We start from the raw sequence: 27,663 nt of genomic DNA on the forward strand, positions 1-27,663 counted from the left end.
CAAAAATATAATGCGTGGTCAGGAAAAGAGGAAAATTATAATCAATACTTGCATTTTGGATTACTACAATCAATGTGTTGGATCAGCACAATTCATACTGAGCAGCGAAGATCAAGATCATCATAGTATTGGATCAGACAATGTGTTAATATCATGTACAGAATTTTGAAGGAATCAGTGTAACTATATATAGTCTATAATAAGCTATTATTCAATGACAGTTACTTAATAAGTCTGACTATCCATTGAGCTATCACCACATTATGTCATCCTGAATTCTGCTATGATGACAATATGTCTTATAATTAATTTACTGTAATTTTAAACTGCAATAGATTTTAAAACTTTTACCAGTCAAAGAAATAGCACAATTCAGAGCAATTTGTATACTGCTTATGGTAGCTGTAGGGAAAGCTACCATAATTTGCTTTTAATTTCATTGTAAATAAATTTTGTTTACAATAAAGCTCTTACACAAAAATTAATTTTTGCAGAAGATCGAACTATTCTAATAGAGTAGTCAAGCACGCAAATCACACGAAAATATTTTTACACGAAATGAATTTTTTTGCATGAAAATAAAGCAAAATGTGGTATAAACTTTCATGATTCTGTAAAATGTGTAAGCACTGAAATGGCACAATGGGTCAAACAGTACTGGTGATCATATTTTCAATCCTATTCTGGGTTATCACCATTATACTAGTGTTTATTATGACATAATATACTATCATAATGGAATTGGTTATTGTATGTTATTACACACTACTACAATTACTGAGTAAACACTTGTATTTGGCATTATATCCAGTATTGCTAAAGTCACACCACATGTAGTTTTTAGGACAGTTCTGTTTAGTAGCATGAGTGGAATTAGGCACTATAATTATTATGCTATAATGAAGGGCTCAAAAATTATTCTGACCTTTTATGTTCATCATTATGCTTAAACTTTTCAGTTCACTAAACCTCCATGCTTAACAATCAATTTTACACTTTCAGTACCAATAACTTTTGGTTTGCAAGCAATTGTTTAGATTAGTCATTGAAAATAACAATTTTGATTTGACAGTAAGAGACAACAGTTAGTGTTAACATTAAGCATCTTCTCATAAGAATCTATCATCATTAAGCAATCGTGCTAGTTTTTCATTGAATGGTTTAAAGAAATCTTGTAGCAACTCTCTGGTTGATGGTAGCATTGGAGGCTTTTTAACTGATAATTCATTGATGTGCTGATTACTCACCACCTTTGTTAATTGATCTTCGGTGAGAGGTGATGATCCTAAAAACTTGTAAAGGCCTCTCATAACATCAGCAGTGTTTTCTTTAAGTTCTTCAGATTTCACAAACATTATCCTTTCTCTTGGTATTACTTGAAGCCAGATGGATACCATAATGTAAGGATGAATGAGGGAATTGAATGACCAACATAGAGGAGTCTCTAATTCATACTGTTTATTGTACAAACATTCCACTGTGGAATAATTTTGTATACAAGATTCCCAATATTTTATACTATTTTCTACAAAAGTGTGAAATGTGTGTGGATTAGTTTTATTCATTTTCTCTTTGCAGATATAATAAAACCCAGAATATACTTGATCAGGTGGGTTACGTATTGCAATAATGTACTTAGTTCCTGGTTGTATTGATTCAATAGCAAAGGTGTTTCACAAGCAATACGGTCTTCTTTGTGGTGTACATAAGCAGGCCTTTGCCATATAATAGTACTACTTTGATCACCTGTTATGACCTTTCTTGGAGAACCCTGAATCTTTTGAGCAGCAGCATCAAAGCACTTGAGATAATATAATATAGAATCGAAGCAGTATCCCGATCTTGTTCATCAAAAATTCTGTAGAATGACCACCAGTGAGGCTCTTTTTGGCAAGGGTAAATATATTCTGGATGTTGCTTAGTGTAACGCATAAGTGCAGTTGTACTGCACTTTGAGAATCCAACAAGATAGAAGTATGGTAAACACTGCAGTGTTCTGACTGGCTTACTACTTGTTTCTGTGTAAACATGTTTCAGTAATTCCAAGTCACTACTTAATGGTAGCTTTATTCGATCTGCAGTCTGCAAAAACTTAAATTTCTTGGGAAAAGTATAATTGGCATACCAACATGGGTTTTTAAAATCTATTAAAAACTGTTCTGATGCTGGCACAAGTCTCCTCAAGATGTTTCGTCGGTACTCAAAGTTCTCATGTACGGTTGTGCTCATATTCAGAACAATGTGTTTACATATGTTAAGGTCTTTCATAAGCCCTGGTGTGAGGTTTATCTTGTCTTCACCATTGAATTTCAATACTTCAAGATCATCATTGTAGGGAATGAAGTTCCATTTTCCAGTCATACTACCAGTTGGTAAACTGCTAATAAAATTGGTTGCAGGAGAACTTGAGAAAACATACAATGCAAGTACCACAGAGATAACTGCAATTAATAGTATATGATAGCTTCCTTTGCTAAGCATCATGATGTGTCTGTAGGCAAAATTGCAATACAGTAACATTTTGCAGAACAATATTATGATTATAAATATAAATATTCACTCTCATTCTTGTGTACGTTTTGCATAAATATAATGTCAATCATACTATTAACTTGTAGCTAGCTACACATTCAACTTAGTTTCCATCTTTACTAGATGGATGATACTTACCAGGAAAAGTGTAAGTTACTTGCACAATTTTTTGACCAACTAGCTAGAAAGTTTATGATCATTAATTGTGTGGCATACTTCCTTTAGCTAACACTGTAGCTGTGGACTATAATATAACTTTCAATTAAGACAGGGAGCATCAAGAATGTGGCTAAATCCACTGTAGCTACCAGTGCAGCTGCAAAAGATTAAGATACTCAAATAGAGGATCAGTCAGTCATGCAAAAATATTTTTACAAGAAAATTTTTATCATGAATATCCTTGCACAAAAGAAACAGAATTATGTTACAGTACAGTATAACAGTCACTTTAAACAGCTGGCTTTTACAGGTGGCTGTCTATAAACATTTTACAAGAGTAAACTGGAAGAGTATTTGTAAGTTTAAGTGCACCCACTTTCAGGCACCATCAACCATGCTTTATAGGGATTTGGAGGCTTTAACATGCTGTCAAGTGTTGAAGATGTCTTATACTCACTGCTCAGGAGCAAGGTGTACCTAGTGTAGTGTTGTTTTAGTAAAGAGTTTTCTTTCATATTTTAGTTATAGTTTTGATCACTAATATTAGTTTGACAAACTAGTTTGACAAACTTCTAGTTGTATAGTTAACTATAAACATTCAAGAGAGCATTTGCTAAAACATCTAGCTAATATTGCTTTCTTATTTTAGTTGATGCATATAGTTTTAGTTTTAAGCACTATAAATGGTAGAAACATTTTAGATTTACTCACCCAACCCTTCCAGTTTAAGGTATATCAAAAAATATTACCAAACTTGGTGTACTTTTAGTTGGTAAAGTAAGTCAAAACACCCATACTAAAAGGGATTTTAGTATTAGTTCTAGTTAACTAAATCAACACTAAATGTAGTGGACAAGAGTAGTGGATAGAAGTTATTAAGGATAAAGAGCTTGTACCTCATTGGATACATTGCTGTGTGGCAGGAAGCAACAGTTACAGCACCAGGACTACTGTACTGATCTTTGTAACATCCTTGATGAAATTTTAATTTATTTTAAAATGTGGTTAAAGCATTTTATTAATAAGCGTTTGATTAGAAATTGATTTGAGTACATTTCAATATTGCGTATAAAACTTTTTAAGCACTGCTAAACTATTTTAAACCAGGAGACGCACCCACAGCCAGCCAAATCAGCCTTGTGTGTGTGTGTTTACCTATCTACATACGTATCTACCTATGTTTGTCCGTATATATGCACTCACATGAGCAAAATTATTAAATGGTAAAAGCAGCTTTTATGTAAGAAGAGAAAGCAAAATGAAGTCTGTATTAAAGTTCCGCACAGGCTAACTTTGTTCTGAGATGGTTTCTTTTCGGCAGTCTGAAATAAGGGTGTGGTGACTCTACTAAGACTTTGTGAATTGCCTTCCCTTCGGGATTTACAGGCATTTAACAACTCATAGACTACCAGGAATAGCCCATCCCTTTGAGTTGTTGGAGTGTATCCCCTACGTAAATGATTATGGAAGTTTAACAGTTGTTAGTCTAAATTGTAAGAGTATAGTTAAGAAGCTTTTTGGGAATTGCTAGAAAGTCATACACCTGATATTGTCATAGCTTGTGAAACTTGATTGGACCAATTGGTCACAAATAATCAGATTATTCCATTTGGCTACAAACTATACCGTCGTGATCGTGATGATGGCTATGGTGGCATACTTGTTGCTGTAAAGACCATAATTGATAGTCAACTTGTTGAATGCAGTAAATTTTGTGAATTGTGTGCTGTCAAATTGCATTTAGTTGAGAGTCAATCTCTGATAATTATTGGCATAATATAGACCACTAAATAGAGACATACTTTACACAAAATCTGTTTAATGCTATCACTAATATATCAGTAAGAAATCCAAATTCATTTATCTGCTGTGCAGGTGATTTCAGTCTTCCAGACATAGATTGGGACAGTGAATCAGTATCTAGATACAGGTATCATTAGCTATGAACCAGTCTTGATTGAAAATGTCTGCAGACTGCTCTTGTAAACTCTCCCACTAGTGACAGAAATATCCTAGACCTTTTCTTCACAAATAGATAAAATGCTTACTAATAGCTGCTCTACTGAACTTGGAATTGGTGATCATGATGTTGTCTTAGTGTCTATACATATTAAATCTCCCAAACCAGTGCAATCCCATCACAAAGTGTACTTTTGGAATAGAGTCAACTTAAGATCTAAGTTCAATGAGTTAAGTCAACAATTTATTAGCCTTCACACCACTGATACACCAATTCAAGTCTTATGGGATTCATTGTGTCACATACTTAAATCAGTTCTCAATGAATGTGTTCCCTCTAAGATAACAACAGGCAATTTCAAAAGCCATGGATAAATAGAAAGGTAAAACAAAGAAAACAGTGACAATATAACTTGGCCAAACAAACCAACTCTGAAGGTCATTGGAAATGGTACAAATCATTGAAAAAACTTATGCAAAAGGAATGCCTCAAAGCTTATAATGACTACATGCACCACACAATACATGATCCTTATCATAATGGTAGAAGAAAGAAGTTTTTCCAACACGTCAAGTCTTTACGTCGAGATTCTGTAGGAATAATTAATACCTTTACTTGAGAAGGATGGCATTACTTACTTCACCAATATCTCTAAAGCAGATATACTAAATGAACATTTATTACTCAGTGATAACAGTGCCATACTATCAGAAATGTCAGACACTACTTCTCCCACCATGTCCACCATTGAAATAAATAATGAAGCAATTGTTCAGCTGCTTAATGATATTGAAAATTTAAAGCAATGGGGCCAGATAAAGAATAGTTATTATCAAATGAACTGGCTCCTTGCTTAGTCATCTTGTTTAAGGCTTCCCTAAACCAAAGTTCTCTCCATGAGGATTGGAAGACAGCACTAGTTACCCCACTTTACAAGAAGGGCAGCCGTAGTGATCCCAGCAATTATTGTCCAATTTTCCCTTACCACTGTCTGTTGCAAAGTGCTTGAGCATGTTATTTACTCAAATAATTATCATATCACGCCTAGAAAATTTTACTATATTGTCTGACAACCAATTTGGACTCCATGCAAGACATTCAGCTGAACAGCAGTTACTCCATACTATTCATGACCTTACACTAAATCTTAACAACAAAATGCAAACTGACTATAGATTTTTGTGAAGCTTTCAATAAAGTGTCACATTGTCTATTGCTGCACAAACTAGATCATCATGGTATTAGAGGCTCAATCTTTGAATGGACAACTTCATTTTTAAGTAGATACAGTCAAAGAGTGGTTTGTTATGGTTCTACATCAGCACCGGTAAATGTCACAAGTGGTGTTCTCCAAGGAATTGTTTTGGGCCCTTTGTTATTTCTTATTTACATTAATGACCTACCTAATGCTATCTCTTCATGTTGTAGCTTGTTTGCAGATGACTACTTATTATATAGACAAATCAATAATAAAAATGACCAGGAAATTCTCCAACATGAGTTACACAGTTTAGAAGAATGGGCCAACAAGTGGTTGATGACCTTCAATGTTAACAAATGTGAAGCGCTCCAGATACCTTTAAGAAATATACTCACTTTCTATTATACACTGTATGACCAGCCTCTCCAAATTGTTAATGAAGCTAGATACTGGGAATTGTCATTGACTCCAAGTTTAATTTCAACAACCATATCGACTCTATATGTAAAAAAAACAAATGGTGGTTTAGGTTTCTTAAAGATGAATATTATTTATCTTCATGCAAATGTCAAATAAAATATGATGCGCAATTGATATAATATGTTCATCCAATTTTATAGTACACTGTTTGTTCCTGGACTCCCCACACTAAGCATAACATTGACAAACTGGAATCTGTACAGCGACGAGCAGCAAGATTGTATCTGGTCATTACCGCTATACAAATAATGTTACTGAAATGATTAATACCTTAAGATGGGACACTCTACAGACAGTTAGACTACAAATGATGTAGAAGATTAGCCACCATATAGTAGACTTAAAAATACCAAACTATGTTAGTTACAATCGTGGAATTACTAGAGGCCATGATTTCAACCTTACTGTTCCTTTTACACGGATTGATACATACACGTATAGTTTCTTTCCAGCTACCATTACATCATGGAACAAATTACCTAATGAAATAGTTAATGCTTCTTCAATTGACACTTTTGTTGGCCTACTTAGTGATTTTAATTTTGATTAACTTTTTGTAGTCATAATTGCATTTTATACTCGCTTGCGAGGTTTTGCTATCATTATATAAATAATAATATTAATAATAATATGTGAACAAAAGTGAGGAGCAGCTTTGAGGCTTTGTTGAGAGAATTTATGGCAAAAACATGATAGTCAAACTATGAAGCAGTTAAGAAGATACTTCTGTGTGTAATATGTTGTCAAAAGCGGTTTGTTTAACAAGTGCTTCCTTAGCAATGCATAGAAATGTAATTGAAGAATAAAAAAACTTCATGAATTACAAAATCTGAGAATTACAATTATGTATTATTGCACAATCAAATCCCCAAAATAATAAAATTAGTTGGTTTATATTCCAGGTGAGTTAGCTAGCTGCATGGCACCTGGTTTTTAGAAGTAGCACAAAATCAACTTGTTAGTTTTGAATTGTGTGGGAATGCCAAGTGAAATACATCACACTGGACAATAATTGATGTGCACAAGTTAATGAGTGGATGTTAAACGACCCAATAATTGATTTTTTTTGTTTGCTTTTTATTAAAATAATCACTCAACAAAGGTACAGTATAAACTCCAATAATTGATGCAGTACACCACTGTCTTTGACCAGATGCTACTGAAAAATGCCACTACCTGGGGATCTGGATGTTGTGCACACCTAGAGTAGGCGTTCCAGTATCTGAGATTTTTTTTAAATTAAAATATTCTCCATAATTATACTCCCCAATAGAACGCTGGCAGAAAAATAGCAATGCGTGTTTAACTTAGGATTGCTCCGTCATTCTAACTCCTACATGGGGATGAAAATCGACATGGGGTTTGTCCATACACTGATCATCATGGAAATGCTAGTTTTATTGTGCATGTTACATGTAAGTAAGTTTTGCGTAGTTTTGTAATCATTATAAGCCTCGTAATGTATGCAGAAAACTTTGAAACTTAAAAATAAAAAATGTACTGTCAGATGGAAGGTATATTCCCTGGTGCTTAGTGTATAGTTACTTTGCTCAAGTTAGCTACACAACAACTTTCTAATGCTTGTGTCACCAGCTCACTTGTATAAACTACTTAAAAGTCAGCATAACAATGCATGAAACTGCAACTCCAACTTACTACGTATTGTTGCATTAATTTATTGTGACACCTCCACTTTAGTTGTTTATACACAGTAAAAACAAACTAGTGAAGGTCACTACTAATGTCTGCCACAATACTCACATTTTGTGTAGTGATGTTCACTAATAATATTGTAGTGATGTTCATTGCTATGTAGTGAGGGTCACTATAAAAGAGTAGTGAAGGTCACTACAAAAGTAGTGAGGGTCACTATAAAAGAGTAGTGAAGGTCACTACAAAAGTAGTGAGGGTCACTACAAAAGAGTAGTGAAGGTCACTACAAAAGTAGTGAAGGTCACTACAAAAGGAGTGAACAACGTCACTACACAAAAGTAGTGAGTATTGTGGCAGCCGAAATTGGTAGTGACCTTCACTAGTTTGTTTTTACTGTGTACTATAAGTTGTTAATCTTTCTCCTTGCTTGAAATAGCCACTTGCCTATGCATGGGTAGCAGCGTTGAAACCGGGTCACTACTGCTGACCCGGATGACCCACTGACCCGGATAGCAATCCGGGTCAGACCGGATGTGACCCGATTTGACCCGGTTTAATTAAAGCCGAGGCGTGCGATAAGATAGGGTATCCAATGTAAAATTTCGACTTCTTCAAAATAATGTGCTAACTGCTGTTACTTGTTGGACTAACTCTCACTTGAATACAGCTGCAGTGGCAATAAATTCCATTTCCTTCTTGGGGTAGAAATCGATCGAAATATCTGCAAAATCCGACACCACGAGCTCTAACTCTCAGAAGCCTTAATCCTTTATCGCAATACTGGAGTTCAACCTTCCTCTATGAGTAAACCTTCACCTAAAAGCATTGGTAGTTTGATTGGTGAGGTAAGATTCCTGTCGCTGCATCATATGAGCACGATTTTGGGCTCCAAAAATGGGTTTTCGTCTACAGACACCAAACGATTGATAGCCCAAACTTCCTCACACCACAGTAGTAATCATCCATCAACAAAGAAGTCACATACGAAGTATGGTTTTTTTTTTGGTTTTTTTCCCGGGCTAGATGTAATGCCCTTTCCTACCACCCCCAGCACAAGAGGCAAACGTGCTGGACAAGAACTGAAAAGCGGGACATCTAAAAGTCCCTAGGGCCATTTGTTAGGCCCATTTCCGGGGAAGCATCTGGTGATCTAAACGAGATGGAGCTGCTTCCACGGATGCACATCGTCGCTGACCTCAACAAGGAGAAAGACAGGGTACAGCGAATCCACGCCAAAGTACTACTGTACGATAAAGCACTACGTTTGGAAAGGAGCTCAGCAAGCCGGCGATAAAATGTGATGGCTTCCTTCCCCATGCCCCCAGTTGTGGCAAACACCAATGGAGTAAAAGATGCAAACTCCACCTCACGGACACGGTCACCATACTCCCTCTTCTTCTGCATCTCATGACGCCTATACACAGATGGTATCGAAACATTGCGGTAGCTTTGTGCGTTTGGGTGAAAAACCCTTACATTGAAAAAGGCACTTTGCCGCCGCCCCCAAAATCCGCGTGCATGAATGTCAGCCCTGGCATCATCTTGGCAGTTAGCTGATCGAGGGATAAGTTCTTCGCCACTCAGGGATTAAAGTGGTGGCTCAATTGCAACATTAGTACAAACATTTGAAAGTAATTCAGCAGTTGTATCACGCAGGTCATTGTGGCGAACAAAGGTCAAACCACCATGTCGACAGATCATTGCATGATCAGCAGTGAAAGGCGAGCCACACACACAGTGGCTAGGAGTATTCAGTAAAGTCCATCCATAACGCAGGTGAAGAGCATCCCAGAACTCCTGCTTTGTCAGATGGTAACCCTGGTCTTGCAGTGGTAAAGCCAGAAGCCAAGAAGAGGCTCCAGGTTCACTATTCAGATCAATAGCTTTTTGAAGCTGTGAAGAGAGACCATTTCTGATCTCAAGAGCCCGTTTCTTAGAGAGAGACCATTTCTGATCTCAAGAGTATGGTTAAGTTGTTACGCCTCTAACCATTTGGGTGAGCGTGATATAGGGGAAAATGTGCTGGTAATCACACCTTGACTACATAACTTGTCCACTCAACTGTTTAAAAATTGACATCTTGGTGAAAAACAAGTACAAAGAAAAATTTGGAATTTTCAACTAGAGTAGGGACCATAGCACATCGACAAAAAGTACTGAAACAAGCTGGAGTAGTGCACGTTATTAAATCACAGTAAAACAACAAGAAGTGTTATATCCCTACTGTGCTCAAGATACCATATATAATGGAAATGCACAGTAGGGATATAACACTTCTTGTTGTTTTACTGTGATTTAATATTGTGCACTACTCCAGCTTGTTTCAGTACTTTTTATCGATGTGCTATGGTCCCTACTCTAGTTGAAAATTCCAAAGTTTTCTTTGTACTTGTTTGTTAACTTTTTTTGCAAATAGATAATTATTATGACTGGTGAACCCACGCATACCGCATCTGAAATGGCGCCGCGCCCCCCAATTATCGTATGAAGAGTGAAGTATCCATTACGCTTCGTTGTCAGCTATATTCAACCCATTACGCAGCATTTTCGAATCAAGAACTGTTCGAAAAGCACCTCTGCACACCGAGACGCATTTCGAAAGAAATGATGCCGCGCGCCCCAGTTATATCAATTATCGTATGAAAAGTGAAGTATCTATATATTACGCTTCGTTGTTGGCTGTGTTCAACCCATTACACAACAATAAGAATCAAGAACTGTTTGACAAGCACCTCTGCTATAAAAATAACCGCTATGAAAAATACGGACGATTTCCGTTACGTGAAGGGAAGCCATCACGTGCCATCGCCAAATTGACACTTTTCGTTGTGAGCAAAGATGAATGGGACACAAAGGAGGACACTGGTAAGTCCATGAAGAATGCATTGTATGTACTGCGGTATTTATTTATTTATTAATGCTTTACAGCACAAGTGCTGAAGGTCTGTAGGACACCTGGTCCTACAGCCTGTTCAAAGACTTTAGCTGCTAGACTTTAGCTACTTAAGGTGTGTTTGAAAAGTTGGAGAAAGGAGAAAAAATCCATGACTGGACCTAGGTAGCCTCGAACCTGCAGCCATCCGATTTACGCTCGAACGCTTACAGGAGTCTACCAGGTGGTCAGGATGTTTTCTCCTTGATATTTTCATGTAATTATATCCATAGAAATTCTAGAGAGTAACTCATTATCTCTAAGTACCCCAAGTAGAACCAGATGGTATGCCAAAAGGCACCTGTAGGGATGAAGCGACGTCGAACAGTGAAAAAATCAAGCCCACAGCCTTAGCCGTTATCGAGTTATGCTTGTCTGAAGGTATCAGTCAGTATTATTATTATTATTATTTATCTGATTTGTCAAAAAAGACAGGGTGACACCAAAAGGCAGAGCCTGTACAAGGGTGTTTCCCTAGAAGATACAAAACCAAAAACGGAGGGGACAAATACAGAGAAAACACAGCTACAAAAACCAAGAAAGAACACATACACATATAAATTAAATACAACAAAACAGTTTATACACAGCTTGGCGAAACTTAGATGAGCTGAGATCAAATACATCACACGATAGAGTGTTCCATAAGAAAACAGTGTTCACAAAGAAAGAATGTCTATGAGAATTGATAGAAGACTGTAGCGGAACAAGGGTGAGAGGATGCGCTCGGGTACAGGATGTATTGAAATTACAGTAATTTGATAGCTTCAAAGAATCGTACCTACCTTTTAGGATGTCATAAAGCATAGTCACGCTCAAATAATTCCTTCGAGATGACAGTGTTGGCCAGTGTAACTCTTGTAAACAAGCATTAGAAGATTTATTCCAACACTTATGTAACGGTGACCAACGACTTCCACAGGCCCAACGTGCAGCACGTCGTTGGACAGATTCCACTGTGGACTTATCAGAAACAGTGTGAGGATTCCACACAGTGCAAGCGTACTCTAGTGAAGGTCGCACTAAAGACTTATAGACCATGGATTTGACCTCAGTTGTAGCACCCCATAAAGTGTGACATAGAAAATTCAAGGACTTGCTGGCTTTGGCTGCAACATACTTGCAGTGGTGTGACCATGACAAACTTGATTGAAAGAAAACTCCCAAATATTTCACAGAGGATTTCCAGGATAGAAGAGAGCGGTTTATGAAATAATCATAAAATATTTTTTTACGTTTATTTGAAATAAGAAAAGCGTCACACTTGGATGCATTCAATCGAAGTTGCCACTTGTCTGCCCAATCACAAATGCAATCAAGGTCCTCTTGTAACAATTTACAGTCAGATTCACACTTAATTTCCTTGTACAAGGTGACATCATCTGCGTAGAGTTTCAATTTAGAGTGCTTGACAACACTGTGCAAATCGTCAATATATAGTAAAAACAACAAGGGGCCTAAAACAGACCCTTGAGGAACTCCTGATTTAACACTTAACCAATCCGAATAAGCACCATTCACAACAACACGTTGCCATCTGTGTGTTAAAAAGGAGCGTATCCATTGCAGTAGCTTACCATCAATACCCAATAACTGTAATTTAAGAAGAAGATGCTCATGGGCCACGGAGTCAAAGGCCTTAGCAAAATCTAGCAAGACACAACGTACACTACTACGTAGTTCCAAACATAGACTCCAATCATGTACAGCAGGCAAGAGTAATGATACTGTTGAACGACGGGAACGAAAACCAAACTGTGCATCACTTAAGCGATTTGATTTTTCCAGAACTTCTGTTAGTTTCCTACAAATAATTCTCTCCATAATCTTCACCACAATAGATGTTAAGCTGATGGGTCTGTAATTTGCTGCAACTCTACGATCTCCTTTTTTGTGAATAGGTACAACGTTTGCTGTAGTCCAATCTTTGGGAAGTAAACCCATTGACATACTTTGATTAAACAAATTACATAGGGACTCACATATAAAATCAGCACTTCTTTTTAATATCTGCAGAGTTAATAAATCAGGACCACAAGCTTTATTAAGATTTAATTGTAATAATTCTTGATAGACATCTTGAGTAGTAAAGGTAATTGATTCGACAATAGATGATAATTTACTAGTGGTTCTCAAAGAACTTAAATCAGAACAATCTTCATCAGTAAAAACAGAATAGAAGTACTTGTTGGACACATCTGCTCTAGCACAGTCAGTCAGTTACTTACTCAGTCAGTAGAAAATTCCGTTAAATAAATAATTTTTAAAATTCCGTAGCAACTTGTTGAAAGCATTTCGGGTCGATCTGAAAGCTTTTTTGGGCTTAGTTTCACCTAACCAATACTGCCTGATCGTCGTTAGGGGAAATTGAGGCTGTTTTTTGGGTGATATTAATTCGTGGGCCACGCCTACTCCTTTGTGGTCCCTACTATAACTAATAGCGAAGTTATCGTCGCTGCAATTCAGCAACAAACGCACTTAGCCTAGTTCAATCAGGCTCATGTGATTAGGCTTGGGTATGGTTGGTAGTGATAAACTGCCTAAATTCATTTGTTTATTATTACTGGGCAGGCAATGTTTGTATTGAGGGATAAAATCACAATTGTTGTAGCACTGCATAAGACATCAACTGTTTAGATGGCAGAAATCACGTGAGCTCAACTGTAATTTTCTTAGCGCCATTAAATTTTATTTTAAGATTCCTGACTACGATACCGATAACTTCACTTTTAGCCGTACTTTAGGGATCATACAGTTGTTTTACGTTAAAATTTCTATTTGTAAGCAGTTAATTTATAAGTAGGCAAGTTATGTAGTCAAGGTGTGATTTCCTGCAAATTTTGCCCTATATCATGCTCACCCAGATGGTTAGAGGCGTCACAACTTAACCATACTTTGCATGTGACTTCTTTGTCGATGGATGATTACTACTGTGGTGTGAGGAAGTTTGGGCTATCAATCATTTGTTGTCCGTTGATGAAAACCCGTTCTTGGAGCCCAAATTCGTGCTCAAATGATGCAGCGAAAGGAATCCTACCTCACCAATCAAACTATCAATACTTTTAGGCGAAGGTTTACTCACAGAGGAAGGTTGAACTCCAGTATTGCGATAAAAGATCAAGGCTTCTGAGAGTTACAGCTTGTAATATCGGATTTTGCAGATATTTAGATCGATTTCTACCCCAATAATTATGGCGATGGAATTTATTGCCACTGCAGCTGTATTCAAGTGAGAGTTAGTCCAACATGTAACAGCAGTTAGCAAATCATTTTGAAGAAGTCAAATTTTTACATTGGAAACCCTAGATAAGAGCTGTGTTTCGGCTAGTCTCGAGCGAGCGAGACTACGTTTTGAGCGTTCGATTCGTGTTGAGTAAATCCAGACTTTAAAAAGGGAGTTCCACTTTGGAATTGCAATGTTTGTAACGCGATAAGTGGGCGTGGCTCACGAAAGAGCTATGCGATAGCGTTTATAAGATGATTAAGAATGTTCACAATTTTGTGTTATCTGGGAATACCGAAATCTTGTCATCACTAGATTGTTATACAGATTTATCCATTGCTATTGCGTCTTCCAGTAATTTCACCATTACTGGCCATGGTTAGGGTCAGTAATGCGGAAAAAAAAATTACTGGCCATGGTTAGGGTCCGCAATGCGAAAAAATTACTGGTCATGGTTAGGGTTAAAAAAAAAATTACTGGCCATGGGCATGGTTTATCCTAGTCTCGTGCCCAGACCACTTTTTTTTCTTATTGTGTGGGGGCAGAGAAAAAAGGGTCTGGTGGATCTCCAAAACATTTTTTGTGCAGCCAGAACTACAACTTTTGGGGATCGTTGATTAGTGGTGATGAACGATCCACCAGACACCACCACACTCACCACTTTATCCAACCCAGTACACGGTCCAGATATTATCAACATGCTTTTTTCCAAGAACAATCAAAGATTGGAACAGCTTGCCAGTATCTGTCATAGAATCAGAAAACATAGATACATTTACTAATTACTTATTGTCTATCTAATTGTTTGCTGTATATCTTATGTGTATGTGTGATTTCTTTGGGGTGTTGATCGCCCCCTGGGCGCATCGGTAATTGCCGTCTGCCCAGTAACAATAAATAAATAAAAATAAATGAATAGCAAAGGTTTGTTAACGAAGCGACAATAGGAAATACGGTGCGCGTTTGCTTAGCAAGGCTGCATCCTTGGGTACACGCGCCGTATTTCCTATTGTCGCTTCGTTAACAAGCCTTTGCTATCCATCACCACTAATCAACGATCCCCAAAAGTTGTAGATCTGGCTGCACTAAAAATGTATTGGAGATCCACCAGACACTTTTTTTTCTCCGCCCCCACACAAAAAGAAAAAAAGCGGTCTGGGCACGAGACTAGGTTTATCCATCAAGATTCAACTGAACCACACAAATGAACTTACTTCTTTAGCCACATTGCACTTGCACAATTGCATCCACTGCAACATCATCAATGTAAATTTTATTCTACTGCAACATATATTATATAACCAAATATAGTATAGCAGGATAGAATTTGCTGGGAGAATGTCACTTGGATGATATTGTAGTTAATTTAGCATCAATGGTTTATTGTGGAAAAGGCATATCCTTGTGCATGATCATAATACAACTGCCATGATGAATAGGACAACTATATACTATCAGCAACTTCCTTGTTAGACATGTATTGCAATGTCCACTAAATGATGATGAGCGAGTATTCAAGGTTTCACTGCTTAAAGTTTCTTAGTTTACTAGAGTAGTACATCTCCAGGATATGGAACAGTTCACAATTTACTCTTTTAGTAACTTTTCAGTAAACCCACATTCACTGATGTTTTACTGAGAGTGTTACAACATGTTCCATATGCCAAAAGTTACTGATATTTTACTATCAGTATAACTGGGTACAACTATTGTAAAGCAGCTTAACAAATTAGTAAACTAAGAATCTTTAAGCAGTGTTTGGTTTGCTACTTTCCATTACATTGTACCAAACTCTGTACACAGCAATGGCGGATCCAGGATAGGGCATTTGGGGCAAATTCCCCCCCCTCACCTTGTGGAAGAGCCAGCCATACTTGTGGTTAAAATACTAAACTTTATGTCAGGCCAAGATCAGCTTAGCTATATAACTCATGAAAATATGCACATTTTACTAGCACTTATTACAATTTCACCTGAAACTGAAGCAAAGCAATGTCAAACTAGCTGTTAAATTGTAACTTCGTGCGTGCTAAGCGCCTCTAAAATTAATTATTGTGTTGCTGTTTAAGACGTTTGTAGCCCTTTAACAGTTTTTAAGACTTCACAACCATCTTCAAAGGCCAAAGTGGCAAAAATCATCAGTGAGACACTACAGAGGTGATTATTTGCTGCTTCAAAAATGCAGCAACTAGCAAGAGAATCTGGATCTCCCCAACCACCTACAACTTAGCCTGTTTGTGCCCCTCCCCTTGCTGGCTCCTGGATCCGCCCCTGCACAGTTAATATTAAAATATTTCACTCCGTATTTTATGATATTGTCAGCTATGATGAACCTGTTATTCAACTCTCCTTAGTTTATTATAATTTAAACTATTTGTGGATTGAGAACTATACTTTTGCATATGTAGATGCACATGAAACAAAGACTGGCTATGGAAGTATCCAATGAAAAATAAAGCTATAATTGTAATAGATATTCCACCTGTTATGTAATTCAGTAGCCAAAATTAAAGATTGTATATTTTGTTTGAACAAACTCATACCTGCTATGTGTTTTTGATTATTTGTCGTAGTTGATGGTCACAACTTATCATCGTGGTATTGTAATCATAGTAGGGTGCTTACCAGAAATGGGAACCAGCTTTGGCTTGAAATAATTAGAATTTTCATGTTTAGTGGGTTGTTAATAAGAGCAGGGAACAGTTTTAAAAATATTTCAAGAATTTTAAGGTTTTGAGAATGGTTTACAATCATTAACAGATAAATTTGCACTATAAAGTTTGTGATTTGATCATTAATTCTTTTAGGTGTCAGATGTGCCCATATGGGTGATTTTCCAAAATTCGGTCACATATATCAATTTTACACCATGCTGAATAACAGATGTGTAATGCACTACTCTGCTACACTTGTGGCTATGAATGGAACATTAAACATACAGGGCAATACGGCAAGCTCAATATTTTGTTTTTTCAAGTAGTATAATAACAATTAAAGGGGAAGATTGATTTCATTGCAATGATTGTGATCAACTAATAGTTTAATCCAAATACTAGCTATGTTCTAGTTGGAGAATGTACTAACATAAGATTTGCTGATAATGGAATGTCTCGGAATGTCTCAGTACATTTCCTCCAGCAATACTTCAAGTACTCCACCACCAACTGACCACTATTCTTTTACCTTAATTGAAAACAAAAAATTTAATGCAACTGCAGCATCTGATAACTATGTATTTGTATCACCATAACAACCACTGCAAATGGCTACCTAATGCAGCGTATGCTAGCTACCACCCTTTTCGAAGTGTGAATAAAAAGATTTGTAAAGTTTTTAACCATTCTGATCCTTTGGTTACTCATATTAGAATATGCCTTTGTTCACAGGATAAAAAATATAACTGTAGTCTTGATGTATTGGGACCTGTGTACCCTGGACAAGTGTTAAAAACAAACCTGCAATACCTGGTAGTAAAGAAATGTCTCTTCTTTATGCCAAATCTTTACCCGAATCAGCTTGCAGAGTTGCCCATCACACTGATGTGACAACTGTATTAAACGAAGTTTGTAATTTTACTATTGTTTCAAATACAACTAAAGAATATGAATTGCTCTTAACAGCACAACCAGATATGCATACTCTCTATATGATACCTTTTATGTACAACTCATGAAATGTCCGGTAGGTTTTATGCTGAATAATGTAGTGTGTGACTGTGATCCACTTTTACGTAGAAGCAATTTACATGTTGATACCTGTTACATAGATTTTGCAACCATCAAACGTCCTGCTAATAGCTAGGCATCTAGTCAAGTATTGTCAAACATAACCAAGTACTTTTCATCCACTAATTGCTTTATGGATTATTGTTTACCACACTCATCAGCACTCAAATTGTCTAATCCTGACTTGCTGATACAGTGTCAGTTTAATAGGAGTGGTATCTTGTGTTCACAATGTCAACAGGGACTTAGCATGGTATTTGGATCATTTAGGTGTATGAAGTGTACTACTGTCCCATCACTCTCATGATACAGCTCTGAGGATACCTCTATAGGATAGTAGGAACAATGTAGCTAGTACAGGAAGAGATCTAGTATATGTTAGTCATTGTATTCTGTAGAAGTAGTGACTTGCTTTGATAATGAAAGTAGCTATTAATATCAGATACAATGGAAAGAATAACTGTAGCCACATCTTAGCATAACTGTCTATCCCATTGCAATAACATGCTTCAATACCCAAATCTAAGTTGATGAAAGAGATAGACACTTTAAGAGGTTTAAACGCATTGTCATTTACCAGGAAAATAGAGTTATTGGTACTAACAATGTTAGCATAAAAAAGTAATTATTCCATTGATAGTTCCATTAGTAGCTGAGAGGTTGAGAAGATGTAGCAACAATACCAAAACAATTCCTACTACTATTACTAACAGTGTTGTTCTCTTATTCTACTATAGTTGAACTACCAAGTGGTCATCAACATGTAGTGTGGTCTGATGATGCCAGCGTTCCATTGTTTGGTGTAAAGTTTACCATACTTTATGTCTTGTGTTGTTCTTAAATTGATTCCTTTTAATTTCATCTTAATGTATACAAGATGGTTGGCATGATTCAAACTTTGAAGCCATTGATAGATGCATTCCAGGGTTCACAAAAAGACAATTTTTACCATTGGCCAACTGGATTGCAGTACATAATTATTGTAATTAGGAACATATTCCTTGCATTATAATTATGCAGTTAATGCCAGCATAAGATTAACAATTTCAGCAATGTTTCTGGTTTTCTTTAGTGTAGCTAGTGAACCATACAAAAACAAATTTTTAAGCATCCAAGAACTTATTCTTTTAAATCTTTCCACATGGGAGTCTGGTATCAAAGTTGTGACAGCACATTTTCCATAACCACTAATGTAATGATCACTACCATATTACTTCACTTCAGTACAATGGTGTTTTACCATTTCCTCACCCACACATGTAACTGTAACCTCATGATGATATTGCTCACTACTAAGGAAAGGCAGCTTTGGCATGTAGTAAAAAACCAGATTGTTCATGTGATGTGCACTTGCTGAACATTCCTGAGCAATCTCATAACCACAGTGAGTATCGTGAAGGACTTGTTAGTGATGACTTTCATAACTAAACTGTAGCTACAGCCAACATACACTCCATATACAACAACACACAAACACACTACTGTATTTTACATGCTAATATTTGTAGAAACCACACTACGTGTATAGATGATTTCTGCATAGGTATAATCGAAGTGCTGCAGCAGATGATAATTGAATGAGGTACTAGGGGAAGGATGAGAGATATTACTATAGATACATTGCAATAGTTCCTTCATCATGTGATGCTTTAGGACTTTAATTAAGGTATCTGTAAACTGTTAGACATTTCTTTTCTTGATCCAAGAAAAAATTTTGGACTATAATAGGGAGGCATTTTAAATTCTTCAACTTTCTATTGCTCTGGGAACCTCATGGACTTGCAGAAGGAAATCCAAAATTAATAATATTAGTAAACTATGGCAACATAAAAGTACAGAAAATACAATAGCATTGCTCAAGTTCACTTTTGATCATTATACACTTCTCTTGATGATAGGTGATGATAAGGTCAAACCTTTGCTCTAACACAAAGCTGATGTGTTTCTTGTTGAAATATTTTTTACCAAATGTATTCTGGTTAGACACTCACAAGCTCTCTCCTAAATACAGTGGTGGATCCAAGAAAGGCACAGAAGGCATGTGCTCCAAAAAATATACAAGGTCAAGATACTCTAATAGAGCAGTCAGTTTAATGTTCTAACAGAAGAGTCACAAAAAATAACACTATTGACTATTGGGAATCCTCCACGTGCAGTTGTTGAGAATAAAACTAGCATCTGCAGCACTATTCCATACATGGGTACCTGCCAAGAATATTTGCAAATGAAATGTACATGGTCTTTTGTATGACATTCTTTAGGCTAGCTGAAGTATTCTCATCACTGTCACTTATCCCTAAGCAACTCTTCAGTCCACTTAGAAGCAGTATCATAACAACTGTGCCACTAAATTTCAATCCTAATACATATGAAATAGCTTTAGCTTCTGGGGAGCTGTGGACTCCTTATTCCATAATACACACCTCCTACCCTAGTGCAACCCCTTGCTAACCACCCCTGAAATATATACTATGAACCATTGACAAAGGAAAGTGACATTTCCGGACCAAAAATCAGCATGGAAATGCACAGGAAGTGTCATTGTTGAATTTACTATATAAAACCTGGAGAGTAAACCTATATACTGTAAATGTCATATGTGATATTTCCTAAAACATTGGAATTTTCATGTGTCTGGACATTTCCTCTGCCAAAAATTTGACATGTTGTTAGATTTCCTGCATGCATTCAGAAATTTGACATTTACATGAGATTTCCTAAGTCAAGGACACATGGCATGTAGTGAGATTTCCTACACTATTCAGAAATTTGACATTCACATGAGATTTCCTAAGTCATGTAGGGGTGGATCCAGAGTTTGGAAAGGGGGGTACACTTTGCTGAAAAGTTGAACAGCAAAAAAAAGGTTACAGCAATAATGACTGCCCTTTACCAATTGTATTTACTATGAAGTATATAAGAATCTTTATTCAGATCCTTATTCATAGCTTCATAGTTAAGCTACACTGCCTCATGAACGCTGTGACTGCTTTATTAGGGTGACTGCTCTATTAGAGTATCTCATCTTGTATGCAATTTTTTCTGAAAGGGATGAAGGGGGGAGCATGTGCCCCCTGTGCCAGCCCTCCCCTCCCAGATCTGTCACTGTCATGGACACATGGCATGTAGTGAGATTTCCTATACTATTCAGAAATTTGACATTTACATGATATTTAGGACACATGGCATGCAGTGACATTTTAGTCCAAGATTGTCACTCCAACTGCTGTCATACCTGATTACTGTAGCACTTTACAGATTAGGATAAGGGGTCTGTGTAATCTGTGTATTTGGAAATGCATTCCCAATATATAAGGTACATTATAGACTGGCTCCATTATAGGCTAAGGACATATCATGTAAATTTCAAGAAATATCATATTTACTGGACATTTCCTACATTAGCAGGATATGTGATAACCCAAACCCATAATGAAATAGTATCTTGATAATATAGGTTTCTTGTACATTTTGCAAACTCTGTTAAAGTAGGTAAGCTAGCTAGCTGTAATGTACTAATGCTGTTTGTTTCTTATCATTTAGGAAACAATGGCGGATCCAGGATGGGGAATTTGGGGCAAATGCCCCCCCCCCCCCTCACCTTGTGGAGGAGCCAGCCATAGCTACTTCTGATTAAAATACTAAACTTCATGTCAGGCCAAGATCAGTTTATAAAACATTTTACTAGCATTTATTACAAATTCGCCTGAAACCAAAGAAAACCAAAGTCAAACTAGCTATGAAATAGTCTCCCAGCACCTTCGTGTGTACTAAAAATAATTATTGTGTTGCTGTTGCTTAAGACATTCAGAGCCTTTAAAACAACTTTTAAGACTTCACAACCATCTGTAAAAGGCCTAAATGGCAAAAATCAACAGTGAGACACCACTAAGAGGTGATTATTTGCTGTTTCAAAAATTCAGTAACTAACAAGAGAATCTGGCTCTCCCCAACCACCTACAACTTAGCCTGTTTGTGTCCCTCCCCTTGCCAGCTCCTGGATCCACCCCTGGGAAATGCCATGTAATGTCATGTGTCCTAAACTGGTGGAGAGGATAATGCACACTAGCACCATACTGTCCCCCATCTATATTGTGTTTAGGAAATGTGTTGACACATGACATTTCTTAGACTGGAAATTTGCATTTTGACACCACCTATTCTGAATACAGGAAATGTCAAGAGATTTCTGAAAATTTGATCTTCCAGTGTTTCAGAAATGTCAGTAAATTTCATCTATCCTGTATTAGGAAATATCAAGAAATGCCATCAATCCTGCTATTAGGAAATGTCATGGAAATTGTGCTCTATACTACTTCAGGAAATGTCATGGAAATGTGCAAATTTCATGAACATTGGAAATATGGAATTTCTGTACATTTACTGGGGATTTCCGAATACCTGAAATACAGCTTTTCTTCTTGTGTGATTTGAGTAAAGGAAATAAAATATCTTTGGAAATTACCCTGGTGTAGTCCTAGTGTCCATTATGTTGGGGTGATCAATTTATCCTATCCTATCTGATACAGGATGGGTGCTATTGGATGGTAGTATGGAATACCCAGTTCTTCACTGAGAGGTACAATCCTATGTCCATCCTATACTACTGTATCATGGGACAAAAAAAAACAGTGCTATGGAATTCCCAGTCCTTCACTTAGAGGGTCTAACCTTGTCTATCCTATCCTGTTGTACCATGCATGGGACAAGATGGTCGACAGTGCTCCAGTCCTTATCAAGGGGCCCAAACTTACTGTCAAACAAAACTTGTTGCATAGCTACATAATTTTGTGGTATTGACAAAATAGTAACCAAGCAATGCTATTTCATATTGTCCATCCTTCCAATGGTACAATAGGATTAGGATGGATGTTCTGATTTGCATTCAGGAATGCAAGCTTTAGATTCTAGTAGTATCTGAGTAGAATAGTGCACAGGCATTCCAGTATACTGTTTCACTGGATGGAATACTGTAGCTGAAATTTGCATGCTTTGCTTTTACATAGAGTCCCATCCATAATTGTAGGCAACATTGTATGTGGAACTGTAGGGGATTACTCTGGCTAAAGATAGATAGTCCCGGAAAAGGTAAAAGAGTAAACAAGGTCTAACAGATGTTGTATAATAAAATAGTCCACCTATTAGACCACTCCAAATGAGACTGTAGTTTCCTGGGGATTTCAAGGGGAGTCCATGGTATGAAATTGCCTTCTTTGCCAGCTAACCCTAACTAGCAACCACTAGAGTTATGATTCTTTTTTGGTTTTCATTGTGCTTTTAGCAAGGCTAAATGGAAGGCTTCATGGGAAGTTCTACATAGCAGCACAGGAAGTGATTTTGGAAAAAATGTAATGATAATAATGACGGGTGCCCAGATGTGATGTGAGCGGAGGACAGGAAATTACAGTCTCATTTGTAGGAACCAGCCTATTATGCTTTTAATTTTGCCTATTATGCTATGCTGCAGTGCTCAAAAAGTTCCCTATTATGCTCACAATTATGCTCCTTTTTTTACTGCAGTTCCCATGTTTTACTTTCTAATGGATAATGATAAACTTTGGCTAATGAACAACTGGTTAAATGTAATAATGCTTGTTGTGTAATAAGAATTTGTAAACTATAATACGTAACAGTAGTGCCAAATAACTACTCCTGAACCACTGCCATATGACTGTTCTATTAGTGTAAGTCAACCTTTTTATTTGGCATCCATTTGTGCTTGCAGTGTGACATAATTATTCTGCCTATTATGCTAACATTATGCTTGATGCTTTCAGACACCTACTGTGCTCAAAATTATGTCAGCATAATAGACTGGTGCCTACTCATTTGGAGTGCATGGCCTTTAGTAGAGTCATTAATTCAATGTGAGTTATCATACTGTATAAAGCATTATTCAATATGCTATACTGGACTGCTGATATCTTGGCTGATCACCTCATTTATTTTTTGTTTTACAAATGAAATTTCTAGTATTTGTTATTTCATACATCTACCAATAGAAGTATTGGATTGTTCTAGAACATTATGTGTGTTCTATTAGAAGCCCTAAAAATGTGCACTCTATTAGAGTAGTAGATATTACCATTAATACTGAAGTGAACCAAGCAATAGTAGATTTTCCTATGGAAGTTCTATGTAATTATGTTCCATTAGAAGTCCTTGCACTTTACAAGTAATACAACCATATTTAAGCAAATCATGCAATGCAATAGCCACATTTTTGTAAGTCTGTCTTAAATGATCATCATTGTGTCTGTATAGATCAGAAGACATGCAAGTAAAATTCTGTAATCCTCAAGGTCAGCCATAGACTGGTTTTGGGACCAAAGTACAAAAATAAGTGAAATCTGCACAAAAACAACTAAGCTGTGAAAAAAATAGTGTGGCCTTAAAAATCTCGGGAGAAAAGTTGTAAAATCAAAAGTGGTGCCAGGCTAGGAAATGGCTGCAATGATTTTAATGCTAGTAAATTTTAACAACTGATGTGTGCATTCTTAAAAATAATTTATTAGCATTAACATCATTGCAGCCAATTCTTGGCTACCATCTTCACAACGTTTTCACCCAGGCTTTTAAGGCCACACCATTTTTTCACAGCTTGGCTGCTTTTGTGTGGATGTTATATAGAATATAATAGCTATAGTAGTGGCAAGTTTAAAACATTAAACACACTCAAAATACTGCTTAGCAACAGTGTGGTACTATTTGAAGGGTTTATTCTTATTTGTTACAGCTTCTCAATCATACAATACATGTACAAATTTAGGTACATATAGTTACAGAAACTGACCCCTCACATAATTAATGCACTTAATTATATACACATACACACATGCATCTTTATTTAGTCCATTTTAACTGCATAGAAACGGAATGATTATAACACAGGAAAGAGTTCAGCTACACTACAAATACCCCTCTAGCTATGTTACCAGTCTGGTGAAGTCTCCCTGTGTAGAGTTCAACTATGTAACAACTAACAAGTTACTCATTCACTAATGTTACATGTCCACCTGTAGAGAGTTCAGCTGCATTAAAAGTCACCCAGCAAAGAGTTAAGCATATTAATTTAAAACAGTCACAAAGGAACTTACTTTTTGACAGTTATACAAATTCAGTACCTGATCTACAACTGCTTGTAGCTAACATATAGAAACAAAGGAGATTCCATTGGCTTATTAAACACTCTCTCTATGGTGGCAGATGAAGAATAATATCAAAGTACTTAAAAAGAATTAAAATCTAACTACACAGTAGTACACCTATATTTTTCTGTATTCAAAATTGACATAACATACATCAACACAAGAATCTTTCATGCCTGATGTTTAGTTTAGTTGGAACACACAAATGGAAAATTAATTTGACTAATATTGGAGGAAAAAATGTATAATTCCAGAGTAGGCCTTTTGAAACCTGCATGTAATAATTATGGTATTGGCTAGTGAGCAGAAATAATACAAGAAACAGTGGAACAGTCAACAGTACCTACAGTATGTCGGGTGTGGAATGCAAGAAGTCACAAATATATACTGTTTACTGTATCAACTTACAAGTCATCCGGGTAAAGAGGATAAACAAAATACCATGCATATTTATGAAGTCCTATAGTGACCACAAACAATACTACATGTATGGTTTATCACACAACAGCATAGAGTCAGTAGTTAGTATGTCTGTATACATGCAATTGATAGTGTTACACTAGAAATTCCATACTGGTAACTGATCATCCTGTTTACTAATAACATTACAATTATACTAGAATTTCATGAATATGTACAGATTGTGCTGTTATGCATATACTAAAATAATTATAATAACTAGAAAATTGTTCATAGGTAGTGATTGACTTTTGGCTAATAGTTACATCAAGAGTTAATAATAGTAGGGAGGGAGAGTGTCTAACACTCAATAGGCCTGTATAAAATGAGCGCGTAGAGCACCCCGCTTATTATCGTATACCTTTGTAATTTCCTATAGTGTTGATGACCGCAATAAACACGTTATGTCACATTTTGTATGGCCTTGCAAAATCGATAGTTGGTGAGAAAGCAGTGATGCGAAGGTGGCTACTCCAGTGAGTGATGGGAGAACCAGAGAGAAATCGTTCATAACTTTCATCTGGCGCTTTTTCTTAGGTTGGGATTCTCCAGGCTGTGTTTCATCGGCGGCGCTTCTTTTCCTTGCCATTGCTTTCGTTTGACACTTCTTGGTTACTTCCGGCTCATCACTCCTTGACTGACGCCTCTTCTTGGGCGTTACCTCGGGACGTGGCTGAACGGTAGATTCGTGATGCAATTCTACCTGTGCTTCCGAGCGTGCTTTATCTCCGCTTTTCCTCATTGATCTTCTCTGACGCTTCTTCTTGCTAGGCTGAACTGTTTCTGCTTCAATTTCGGCCAGTACCGAGGGCTGTTCATCACAAATCGACATGTTTGATTGCACACGCTACCTCGCACGTTGCTCACGAGACTGATTCGTGAACAGCTAGTAGTATCGATAACGTCCTTCTGCGGCGTGCCTCATTTCACATCTCCCTTCATGCAATCAACATGTCTGGCCAAGAAGCCAGATTGTCTTACGCGCTCATTTTATACAGGCCTATTGAGCGTTAGACACTCTCCCTCCCTACTATTATTAACTCTTGGTTACATAAACACCTGTTTTGTTGGATACTGTATATAATTCCGATTTCATAGCTACAACCAAAAGGTACATGGAATATGTGGAAAGGGTATACTGCGCACATCAGATTTACATTCTTTCGAGAATTCATAACATAAAATTAATTTTGGTGTGTACTGCAGCTGAGCAACCACTTAAATGAAGAAAAGATAAAAAAGATGGAGAAAAATGTAAGATTTATGTGTTTGTACTTTGAAACAAGATTTTGGTCACTCTACCTTATTATTGTTAGGTTAATACTATAATTGTGACCGGATTTGAGAAAAGGGGTCTTCCAGTCACGTCCACACACATCCAATTCTCTTAACTTGGAAGACCATAATCTCATGATCAAGACAGATACAAGCCTGACAGTTTCACCATCCATTAACCTACTGTATGTTGGTGCACACTACTGACCAAATTTTAAGGTAATAACTTTTCCCACACTACTGAAGTTATGAATTGTCAAAGATGGTAAACTGGGTAGACCCCTTTTTGCAAATCCAGTTACAATTATTATGTACAAATTTTTTCAAGTTACATGATTTTCACGGTTTTATTTTGAGGATCACTTGTTTTCCACTGAAGTTACCTATTTAAAAGCATAAAGTTAACCCTGAAATTTTGAGGATGAAAATTTGGCAGAAAGCCAGGCAACTGCAAATTCCTATACATCCCTCCAAAATTTGTACATATATGGTGTATCCCTGAAGCTCAACCTGTAAGTTTAAAATACCGTTAGCTCTGATAAATACAGCAGAAAAGTCCTGGTAACCATGAAAGGCTGGGTATATGCCTGACCCACTAATCAGCAGTTTTTTATTGCAAAGTATACAGTATACACATTTACAGAGATACGCAACTAGTTCCTATTATTTAATTCACAAGTAATGATATGCACATGATGCAGTCAGAGACTATGATACCATATAATTATGATCTGTGGAATACAAACAAAATCCTTGTAAAATATCATGTTACAGGACTCATTGTGTGTTTTAAGTATTCTTTGTAACTTAATATATTTGATAAAATTGGATAGTTACAAATAATGTGAAATGACTGTGAAATGAGTTGTTAGTGCATGATGGTTTATCAGGTATCGTATTAGTATACCTAAATGTG

General features: G+C 36.7%; 1 protein-coding gene and 1 pseudogene across 1 annotated transcript; both read right to left on the reverse strand.

The window, feature by feature from the left end:
- Nucleotides 1–1,109: 1,109 nt before the first annotated feature.
- Nucleotides 1,110–5,390, reverse strand: LOC136247793 (carbohydrate sulfotransferase 15-like). The gene is made up of 3 exons (XM_066039618.1): nucleotides 5,290–5,390; nucleotides 1,803–2,404; nucleotides 1,110–1,477 (listed from the first exon to the last, which is right to left on the reverse strand). The coding sequence occupies exons 1-3, from the start codon at nucleotides 5,388–5,390 to the stop codon at nucleotides 1,110–1,112; spliced, it is 1,071 nt and encodes a 356-aa protein (XP_065895690.1).
- Nucleotides 5,391–9,149: 3,759 nt separating this feature from the next.
- On the reverse strand, nucleotides 9,150–26,304 carry LOC136247794 (uncharacterized; annotated as a pseudogene).
- Nucleotides 26,305–27,663: the final 1,359 nt, after the last annotated feature.

Source organism: Dysidea avara, chromosome 2, assembly GCF_963678975.1.
Source record: "Dysidea avara chromosome 2, odDysAvar1.4, whole genome shotgun sequence".
Taxonomy (NCBI): domain Eukaryota; kingdom Metazoa; phylum Porifera; class Demospongiae; order Dictyoceratida; family Dysideidae; genus Dysidea; species Dysidea avara.

Excerpts from the sequence above, each read along its gene's own strand:
- LOC136247793 (XM_066039618.1), bottom strand. The coding sequence starts at position 5,390 with ATGGTGGGAGAAGTAGTGTCTGACATTTCTGATAGTATGGCACTGTTA. Across the intron at positions 2,405-5,289 it reads GCTTTAGAGATATTGGTGAA|TTCTCCTGCAACCAATTTTA; the intron begins GTAAGTAATGCC and ends TGTTTTCTCAAG. Across the intron at positions 1,478-1,802 it reads TCTATATTATATTATCTCAA|TGGAATGTTTGTACAATAAA; the intron begins GTGCTTTGATGC and ends ATTATTCCACAG.